The sequence below is a fragment of the Cimex lectularius genome, unplaced genomic scaffold (assembly GCF_000648675.2).
Source record: "Cimex lectularius strain Harlan isolate CLEC.00 unplaced genomic scaffold, Clec_2.1 scaffold338, whole genome shotgun sequence".
Classification (NCBI taxonomy): domain Eukaryota; kingdom Metazoa; phylum Arthropoda; class Insecta; order Hemiptera; family Cimicidae; genus Cimex; species Cimex lectularius.
In genome coordinates this window covers 203,393-213,890 of record NW_019392974.1, presented here as the reverse complement: position 1 = coordinate 213,890, position 10,498 = coordinate 203,393, and the positions used below count along the sequence as shown (strand labels likewise).

The 10,498-nt window shown below is 35.9% G+C and overlaps 2 protein-coding genes across 3 annotated transcripts; both read right to left on the bottom strand.

The window, feature by feature from the left end:
• Nucleotides 1–3,269: 3,269 nt before the first annotated feature.
• Nucleotides 3,270–5,444, bottom strand: LOC106665967 (YTH domain-containing protein 1). 2 transcript variants are annotated; one of them, XM_014392800.2, is made up of 2 exons: nt 5,290–5,444; nt 3,270–4,663 (listed from the first exon to the last, which is right to left on the bottom strand). In XM_014392800.2, the coding sequence occupies exon 2, from the start codon at nt 4,655–4,657 to the stop codon at nt 3,470–3,472; it is 1,188 nt and encodes a 395-aa protein (XP_014248286.1). In that variant the 5' UTR covers nt 4,658–4,663; nt 5,290–5,444; the 3' UTR covers nt 3,270–3,469. The 2 variants fall into 2 exon arrangements, with proteins under 2 accessions (XP_014248286.1, XP_014248285.1); XM_014392799.2 differs by having other exon boundaries at nt 3,270–4,660; nt 5,290–5,443.
• A 1,530-nt stretch (nt 5,445–6,974) lies between these two features.
• Nucleotides 6,975–10,498, bottom strand: LOC106666048 (exocyst complex component 7). The gene is made up of 12 exons (XM_014392929.2): nt 10,386–10,498; nt 10,049–10,214; nt 9,800–9,993; nt 9,124–9,241; nt 8,854–9,065; nt 8,628–8,796; nt 8,373–8,557; nt 8,133–8,312; nt 7,868–8,066; nt 7,592–7,808; nt 7,292–7,528; nt 6,975–7,236 (listed from the first exon to the last, which is right to left on the bottom strand). Exons 1-12 carry the CDS (start codon nt 10,449–10,451, stop codon nt 7,134–7,136), a joined length of 2,046 nt encoding a protein of 681 aa, XP_014248415.1. The 5' UTR covers nt 10,452–10,498; the 3' UTR covers nt 6,975–7,133.

Sequence of the window (10,498 nt, the reverse complement as noted above, 5' to 3'; positions counted from 1 at the left end):
AATACTAACATCAAGAGAAATAAAAAAAGAACACCAAAAAGCACTTAAATACCTTAAGTGAATATGCTTTTCTGGGCTTGTTAATAAATAAGGATCATATACACAATAGAGGTTTTAGAAGTAAAAAGAAAGGGAAGTTTGGTCACCAGTGACCCTGAAGAGAGAAAAAAATTAAATATTTGTATTTACTATGTTGCGTTTCAACAGAATTTTTAAATTATTCTTTTTATGTAAGGTCTTGGTAGATAACACCAACTTTTTCAAAAAGAATACTTAATTGAAATAATCAATTTGGTCAATTAGACCACTAAACATAAATGGATTAATATTTAATAAGTAAATAAGTATCACTTCACTAACAGCTCCCTGTGCCGCTTCATAAGTCACTGAGATTCGAATCCTGACTACACAACATTTGTAAAATTGCAAAAAGAAGGAAAATTAGGATAGCTCATGTGGTGAGCAAAGCTACGAGCCGAAGGTTGTGGGTTCAAATCCCACTCGAGACACTAACTTTTTCATCTCAACCAAGATCTTACATAAAAAGAATAATTAATTGAAATGAACCATTCCAAACATAAATGGATTGTTTTTAAACTTTTGCAGATTAGTCTCATAAAACACTGTTTTTTAAAGTTGGAAAATAAAGTAAAAGACCCTGGTTCGAATCCTGCGGGCCTGAATTACAAATGGGCTTTTTTTAAACACCAGAACCCCGAGGGTTTAATTTAACCTCATAGCTGAAATACCCTCGAGAAAAAAAAGACAAAAAACTGGACGGCGCTAGAGGGCCAACACTTATGCAATACAGATACGCGTTGCTGGTTTAGCCTATTCGATTGATATAAGGCAGTGTAAATTGTAATTCTTAAAATTTTCAAGTGTTGGAAAATTAAAGCACAGTAATCCCTTAACACTCGTGGTTTTGACATTGCGGTTTTCACTATTCACATATGAAAAAAAGGGGAGTAAGTCCAATTTCTTTATTCGCAGAGAAAAAACAGTTGCGTAAACAATTTTATTTCCGTATCGAAAATAATTCTTTAAAAAATGGATTGGAGGCTGGAGCCATTGATTCTCAGAAAACTTTTGCCTTCTTTCGTCTCAGTTAGTTTTATTCTCTCATTGGTCATGTCGCAAAATGCCTCCTCTTCCAAAACAGAAAAAAAAACTGTCCTGACCCTTGGTGAAAGAATAAAAATTTTGGTCGTTAATTTTTTAATTTTTTATGCAGGCCAAAGCTTTTCTTCAAAACAGCTCAGTAAAATTTTAACGTTGAGGGACCAACTTATTAAAAAAGCAATTTATTTCGACCCATCTTTAAATCGAAGTTTTAAGTTAAAAAGGGATTATTTGGAGATTGTGAGATGCGTTCTGATATGTCGTAGGTTTAGAAAAACATTTTCTTTATCGTGCCAACGTTTCTTTCTTTTTCTGAGATTATCTTCAAGGCCTGGGATTTATAAACATTGTTTCAACTATACAAATACATGTAGGTTGTGAAAAAATGAATTAGAGTCAATGAAAGTATTTGTACTCACTCAAAGTGTTTGTTTTCTGCGTAATTGTGTCATTGTTGTGTGTCGTGTTGAGAGTGCTAGTGAGATATTGTATAAATCATCATTGCATAAATTCAATGTTGTATAATTTAAACAATGTTTATAAAGATCGAAACATGGGCACGATAAAGAAAATGTTTTTCTAAAACCTACATCACACCAGACCACATCTCCAAATCCTTATGTGGAAATTCTTAAAGAAATTAATTATTCAGCGAAACAGCATACAATTAAGTTATTTTTTTCCTTGCACATTAAAAAATACAAACAATGAAAACAATTAACATGTTCAAACACTGTAATGTCTTCAATTAAGTTTATTTTGAATAAATTGTTTTTTGTTTTGTTTTTAATTCTAAATTATATCTCAATTTTTGGCATCATAGAACGTAACCCTCCTGATAGCATAGGAAAATAGACAACATTCACGGAAATTTTCTATACCCAAACACCCACAAATTTTAAGGGATTACTGTATAAATAGCTAATAAGATTATGTGTACATATTTCATACTAACTGTATGCATATCTGTGTGTATATAATGAATGTATTCAATTTAAAAACACATTTGTGGATATTTTGTGGTATATCTTTATGTTTTGTATATATTTTCAGTTAATTTTGTGCGTGTTATTTGTAAGTTCTAATAAGGGTTAAAATATAGTAATAAGAAAAACTCACCCACTTAGTAGATCCATTTGTGCGATTATTTTCCATTCTCACTTCATCTGGGTTTTTAATTTATGCATTTTATTTTTTATTCTCTCCTGTCACTCACCTTTTGATTATCCTGTTTAATAAAAATTCATTTTTATCATAAAGACCAAATAATTTTTTGTTTTGTCCTTTGGTAAAAACCTGCAATTCTGTTTTAACGTTTCTTACATAAAAGTCAAATTTTGTTTGTTCGGACTTTAAGCAATATACTTTTTTTCTTTTGATTTTTGAGTTTAATGCAATCTTTTTTTTTCTACTTTGACATCAAACTCAAGAAAAAATATTTTGCTTATGCCCTTTGGGGGGATGAAAAAATGTCTTTTTTCCCCCCAAGTAAATGTCCACCACTAGCCAAAGGAGAGAAACAACAAGATAGAAGTTCACTTATCACAGTTCACAACAAGACCCGTCGGCCCATAATTGATCCACGGCTTTTACAAGGACGGCTTGGTCGGAAGAGGAAATATACACATGTGCACAATGCAAAAGAGGAAAAGTTACAAAATAAGTATAAAAATTATTATAGTCGACAATTAATTAAATTTAAGATATTTAAAATAATTAAATTAGTAATTAATTGTCAATAAAAGTGTATGATTACTTTTTCAGGCAGTTAAAAGTATGTAACATGATTTTTTTGCAAGTACAATTAAACAGTTAAATTTTTTTAGGAATTGAGGACTGTAGGAAGGAAATAGTTTCTAAAGCCGTCAGATGAGACAAATTAAAAGCCGATGGCGCTTTGAAATTGCTTGGAAGTCCTTTAGAAGTCGAAAGCCGGTCGGGCAGACGACCCGTTGACACTCGTCTTTCCAAGTGTCCTGTGCATACAAAATAAATAAAGATTGAATATCCATTACCACGAGAACTCACACACAGACACACTGTCCTTTTTTTTAACCTTAGAAAAAGTCTTTCAAGAGATTGTGACATAAAATAGAAATAATATTTGTAAAAAAAAGAGGACGAGGTTGTTGAAAATAAAGTCCATGGTTATTTTTTCCGCATTTGCAGAGCTATGAAGAGATCTTGAAATCAGAACTTCAAAAAAACAAGATATATCTTGACAATTGACTGACACTATATACAAATTAATGATTTTTTTTCTTTAATATTTTTTCTTTTTGTAAATGAGGAACATTAATAGAAAAGTTTTTTTTTTTAATTTATAGCTTTCATAACATCACAACCACTATCTTCTATCTCGATAACGCCTTTCTCTCCTGTCGAGTCGATCCCTCCTGTCGTTCCTCCACAAGAACTCCTCGACGCTCCTGTCATACTGGCGTTTGTGGCTGTCGTAATATTCCACTGGGATGGGTGGGCCTTCGTAGTACCTCGGCGGCGGGTTGTAAGCTGAAGGCGGTAAGAAGCTTGGCATCGGCGGACCATAGGGGAGAGGCGGCAGATGGAAGCTTCTCATGTAGTCAAGCGGGCTGCGCATGTACGGGGCCCTCGGATAGGGTTTCCTGACGCCACGGGAATATCCCCTTCGGTATACAAGGCTCCTCCTCATCGCATGGTCTCTGTGTTTCTGCAGGTCCCTCTCTCTTAACTTTCTTGCAAAGGCTTTCGACTTGCGTAGAATCGGGGTCAATTCGATGTTCTCATCTTCGGGAAACATCCTGCATAGGGCCCTTGCAACACGTGTTTCAATCTCTTGGCCATCTCTGCCTATTTTAACAGGCTTCCCATCATTCCATGGATTGTAGAGGTGGAGGGTGGACGTGAAAGGCAGCTCTCTACGGCAGATCCAGTCTACCTTGAACACACTGCCTAATGCTTTTGCAGATAGCCCGGGTGGCAGGACCCAAGATATTGGCGGTATGTCTCGCCTCGAGTGCCCGTTCAGTCTGGCGAAACCGGCAAACCTACCGGACTCCTTTACTGAGAATATCAGAAGAACATTTCTGCATTCATTGACTGCTTGGTTCAGTTTGACCTCGTTTTTTGGAAGCGTTGACCAGACCCCTTTCGCCTTGCTCAACGCTATGTTCTCGGCGTTGTTGCTCCTCATGACGAAAAACCTAGCATTTCTAAACAGGTAGTTCAGCTTTGTCGAGTAGTTGTAATTCCTGCTTTTCCTATCAGGGGATTTCCTCAAAGGCGTGACCTTCCTGTCCTGCGATTTCCTCTCGTTTTCAAGTCTGTGTCTTGTCCTCTTGTTCTTCCTGCTCGAGTTGCTGCTCATCGACGGAGTCGGTGAGCTGGAACTTGAAGTCACCTCGGACCTTGTGTCGTACTCCTCCTCCGAAACGTCCTCGCTCCTCGTGTCATAGTCCGACAGATCATCCTGCTTACCACTCTTATCGGCTTTCATCTTACTATCGCTGAACGTGAACACATCACCTTCGTTTCCCATCTCCTCCAAGTCCTCCATAACCTGCTAACCACAACAACCTTTATCATAAAATGGCGGTTATAAATCCTAATCAATATTTTTAAAGAAAAACGTTAAAACAATAAAATAAACTGTAAAATATATTATTCAAAAATTATCCTTGCAATAGCTGACAATCGCTTTAACTTTAATGAAATTACAACACTGCGTTTTTTTTTTGTTTTTGTTTTTTTTACTATAGGATAAGGTTTTGGTATTAAGAATTGTTGAAACATATCAATAAGTGTTTATAACATTTTTTTAAACTATAGTCAAATAGAATAGATAATAATAATTATTTTATTACAGGTGTCAAGAGGATTAAAACTTTCGTTTGATGCGACTCGATAACCTTGAAATTTGTTACCTACACCAAACTGACAACAGAACGACTATATACGGATTTTGACTGTTTTTTGGCTTTTGCATTTTTTTAACGGCGCCCCAATAGTTAAAAACAAGATTTTGCGTTTAAACACGATTAGAGCGGGTTTTTTTTTTATAATATAAACCGTGTTGTAAATTATAAATGACGGGAAAGGTCCAGATCGTGTAAAGACGCTCAGCTCATCGTCTGATTTTCCAATCTTTACACCGGCCTCTGGAAATACCCGGCCTCGGTTCATACTTACGGATGAAAAAAGGACGGAGAAAATCGAACTGGAGACTGATCCCCGTCGAAAAATAAAACGGAAAATTCTCTCTTTTTCTCACAATCTTTCGAAATGCAACACGAACACGGTATAAAAAGTAAACAAAACAGAAAATATGGCCGAGCCGAACCTCCATCCGGAACGGACATTCCTACAAATACCAAGAAACAAAATTAAATTGCCCAAAACTATATTTTCATTTTTTTTTTAATAAACACAAACAAAAAACATCCAAACAATATAAAATATGACATAAAATATAAAATGAACGCAGAGTCTACCTACATCAATGACGACATCCCTTTCACTGAAATCTGGGAGGGGCGCCATTATTTCAAAGCCTTTCTCACAAAAATTATGAAAAACCAAAAGATCAATAAATTATTATTACATTATAATTAATAAATTAGATTTGTGAAAAATGTATTAATCAGTGTGTTCTGAAATCAGGTAGTGGCTAGTAATTAATTTATATAAGATTAACTCCTCACTTACGGTCACTTGTAGGCAACACTAAAGGCTGGCTTTATGCAAAAATGTGGAAAGCAGTTATAGTCATCCAACCAGGTAATTCAGAGGCTTATTAAGCTGTCTAACAAGCTTCATTTGGGGGAGTTGAATGTTTAGACGGATCTTGGTGCCACTGGACATGGAGTAAAGGTCTTTGATGGCGATAGGGTGGGCAACCATTGGCTCTCTGATGCAAGCTTCTTCCATCAGTCGCAGTTTATCAATGTCCTATAAAAATAAGGAGGAATTCTTTGGGTACTAGGGTGGTGGTGAGAAGGGTAGATCACTCTCTCATCCACTCTCTACCTGCTCGGAGAATCACAGTCATGATGAAGTATATGCAGTTCGGAGTATAAGATCCAAGCTGGATGTAGCGGACAAGGACGATAACTGTCCTGGATGTTGCTGTGACTTATAAGTCACATCATGTCCTAGACCAGGAGGCAGACGGGAAAGTGTGTTACAAGAGACCCTCACAGCAGCATACCAGAAGCACTATGGAGCAAGGTACAATCAAGACGTCATTGGAGATACAACAGCTTCCCAAGATGCTCCTTACCCTGTCCTTAAAAGCCCTTCTCGAGAGAGACCAAAGGCGACCCGACAAACATCCACCCCAGGAACAGCCTGGAGTTGGACCTTAAGACCAACAGTGAGGAAATGAACCCACAATTGACCTGATGGGTGGGAAAATGTAAGGGCCAGGAGACCCGCATTTTCTTGGATTTAATTGGAAAAAAAAACTTTTCTCTTATGGCTACTCATAATGGACAACTTCCTACATAATGGGCTGACTAAAAGAGTTTGCAGATGACATCATAATAATAAGAATTATCGCAAAATATTTAATTTAATACTGAAATCCAGCAAGGAATAGTGATCTATAGGAAACATGGAACACAGACTTTAACTTGTCGAACTAACTATGGACAAACATTACAAAATTATTAAAGAATAAAAAATAATAATAATATAAATGAATTAACAATTCCTATTGTCATAATTTAATGATAATCTGTGAATAAATGGAATTTAGTTAAAGCTGTAGATTGATGCTGGCCAGTCCATTTGGTTGTAAAGCAAAAAAAAATTATTGTTTTCTATTTACTGTTATTATAAAGAATTATATTTTGTATTAATAAATAACAAAATCGTAAGTGTTTAAGAAAATAAACTATATTTACACAGTTAAATTACAGAATATAATAATTGTATAATTTATAAATCATAAATAATTATAAATATTGCTTGCTATTTGATACTTATATTAAAATAATACTTATTGCCTTTATTTGAGTATGAAAATTTTCCCTTTAAGCTGCTAAATCAAAGAAACGGTCAATCAATGACGCCACTTGGTCCGGTGTGTATTTGACGTACTTTTCTGGGTTTTTTGTAAAAGGTACGTTTGAAAACCTTAAAAAAAATTACAGTTACAATCGTTAATAAAATATTTTTTTTAAATATTTACTTGTCGTAAAATGCGTTGTATTTTGGAAGGATGTATTCTTTATTGTCTCGCTTCAAACTTTCCCTGAGTTCGACATCCGGTATGGAATAGGTCCTTTGTAGTTTCGATATCTCCTCAACTTCTTTGTTGAAACCTGCGAAACGCTCTTTGATGATGCCCCTGTCCTTGTCTTTCATGCGTCCAGATGTTATGACACCATCATCGATGGGGACGATGTAACTCAAAACTTTGTTCCAACTTCAAATAAAAATATTAACAAAAATTTTTTTTTTTATATTTGTATATATAAAATTTTGATACCTTAGCTGGTACGCCTTTTTATGTGCTGTTATCATGTCGAGGTACGTCTGTTCGCAATCAGGTTCGCATATTGTGACAAGGGCCAAAAGCGAAGATCGCTGAAGCGCTTTTAAAACGTGATGACAGTTGTTGAGGCGGAAAATCGCTTTAACCCCTGGTTCACTGTACCCCTCACTTTTGCTTATCAGCGTACAATTCAACTGGGATAAAACTTTTTCTAAAAAACAAAAAGTCATAATTTTACAACCAAAAAAATAACTAAAATAAGAATATTACTAATATAAACAGCAAGATGATTTTGAGATGATCCATGAGGCTTAGACAAAACAGTTTCAATCGTTTCTTTATAATCAGCAAGATTGCACAGTAGGACGAGCATGTTGCTCGTAAGTTCGGCCACTGTGCCGTCTTTTGGTAGGCCTGATGATGAATCATTTCTGAGGCTTTCTACAACCTCTTCCAATCCTTTTGCAACCTTTAATACAACAAATATTTCATTATATAAACAAATTTAAATTACGAAAATAAAAAATTCACTTACTGTAGTGTGAAGGGTGTTGAGGATTGAATTGAACTGAGATCTTATATTGTAATCGCATCCTTCGACCGCTTTTTCAAATTCAGGCTTTATAGCTGCGAGATTCTTAAGTATCGCCAGGATCATGAGAATCGAACCGAATTCATGCCTTCCTATGCTTCTTTTCGCTCTTGAAGCTATATTCTATTCAACAAAACCCAAATATCAAATAATTACAATTTTTAATTTATTTAAAAAACTAACTTCTCCATCGTGGACGATAGTATCGAGAGATTCTTGGATGATTGACTGGAAAACTTTGTGGTGATGAGACGCTGGGACGATATTTCCCATAAGGTTTCTTTCCAGAGACATCAGCTTCTGAACGGCAATGACGCACATCAGATATGATTCCATTTCCTGTTCATCAACAATATCTTCTCGATTTTCTTAAAAAATGCAAAAACAATAAAAATACAGAAGCAATTTTTACTATTTAGTTTTAATGATTTTTCTTACCGAAATTGAATCCACCAGACCTGCGGCTTCCGAGTGTCAGTCCAGTCGAGCTTTCCAAAGTCTGCGACGCTTTCAGAAGCATTTTGTTTGCTTTTTTTTCCAAAACGGCTTGCAGCCTTTTCGAAGCACTTCTACCTGATGTGTCGTGCCTGCTTTGAAACTTCGGCCTCTGAAAAAACAACAAAAAGTGAAATATTTCTAATTGATGAATTGATCAAATACGAACCATGCTGGGAGAATGGTGGCCGCTGTTCGACTTCTCCTGGTCGACAAGGTGCTTGACCGATTTGAGCATCGAGTCACTTCTGGCTCTGTGGTAAATTTCGAGCACTTGCTGGTTCCCTTGCGCCAAAAGCCAGGAGCACATTGTCGCCAGGTCTGCTGTGACACTTTCACTCATGCCCCCGAAACTCCCGACAGAAATGTCATCACCGCTCACTGAAAAAGCAATTGTATTTATTAAGACACACTAAAACAAACAAACATTGAAATTTACCATCATCAGTAGTAACAAGGTCGATTAAAGTAATGGGAGGTATTGAACGGCTGTGCTTAAGTAGCGTCTCTCTGAACTCCCTGCATAATAAATCTATTCCAATATTGAAACAAGATGACTAAAACAAACAGAAAATCAATAACAAAATATTAAAAATTTAAATATGTAAAGTCAAGATAAAAAGAGCATTAAGATAGAAAGTAGATTTGGGTTTGATCATTTGTCAGCAATTAACGAAATTGTTGTTTGTGAATGAGAGCCAATGAGTGAGACATTTGGTATGTTTGCTAAAGTAGATGAAGATGTAAATGTAATTTCAGGGTATAGTATACTGTGTCCTTTAAGAGCTATTGTATCCCCCCGTGCTCTGCCTAAAGCATATCTGTGAGTCCTATTTCATCAAGAAACTTGATTAATAGGCCCGGTTTGCTAAAGTAAGTGAATGAGAGCTAAAAAGTGTCAAATTTGGTATGTTTGTTAATGAGAGACGGTGGTAAACTAACTTGATGTTTGTGAATGAGAGCCAGTGAGTGAATAATTTGGTGTGTTACCTAAAATCAGTGAATGAGAGTTGATGAGTGTGTAATTTGGTATGAATGAGTGCATAGTGAATGAGCTACTAAATTTAATTTTAAAATCAGACCGACACTAACATGTACATAAACAGGAATCTTACCACATTCTCAAGTTCCACACTCTGAGGATTATTCTTTTCGAAATAGTTCAACGCCTGTTTGACTTTGTTCAAGACGTTGATGTAGTCGTCGAGAGTCGACGATCCTGGGCCGGCTCGGACGGTGCCATCGACCTCTTCAGCGATGCTGTAATAGCTGATGACGTTATCAAGCGAAGTTAGGGCCTTTTCGATGTCTGAAAAAATAACACGTGTAGTGGGACGTTTGTTTGATTTATCGAGGGAAAATACTTTGTTGCCTCCTCTGAAGGTTTTCAGTTTCGTTGTAGACAGGCAGTATGGTCTCTTCGAGCCTGGCGAGACGATGCTCGAACGAAGACAAGATGTTGACCATACCAGTCGTTATCTGATTGCTCTTCGCTACATTCTCCCTTATAACTTTGAGCTTGTTAAGCTCCTGGAAAACAAAAATAAATCAAACAAATAAATCCTTTCCACCATTTTTCTGGAATGTCCAGTGATTTCATGTTTAATCTTGATAATGATAAGCATTTATAATTGTCTTAATTGAACGTTTTACATTTAATTAATCTAACAACACAATTTATTTTTGGTAAATTATCAATACTTTTTCCAATTTATCCTCGATTTGGAACTTCCTCTCTCCGAGATCGGAATTCTCAAGCTTCATCATTTAAACAGCCGTCCAATTTGACATTTAACTGTTATAAAAGTATAAGG

Coding starts and splice junctions, on each gene's coding strand:
- LOC106666048 (XM_014392929.2), bottom strand. CDS start 10,451: ATGATGAAGCTTGAGAATTCCGATCTCGGAGAGAGGAAGTTCCAAATC. Junction 8,797..8,853: donor GCCACCATTCTCCCAGCATG/GTTCGTATTTGA, acceptor TTGTTTTTTCAG/AGGCCGAAGTTTCAAAGCAG. Junction 8,558..8,627: donor GTCTGGTGGATTCAATTTCG/GTAAGAAAAATC, acceptor GCATTTTTTAAG/AAAATCGAGAAGATATTGTT.
- LOC106665967 (XM_014392800.2), bottom strand. CDS start 4,657: ATGGAGGACTTGGAGGAGATGGGAAACGAAGGTGATGTGTTCACGTTC.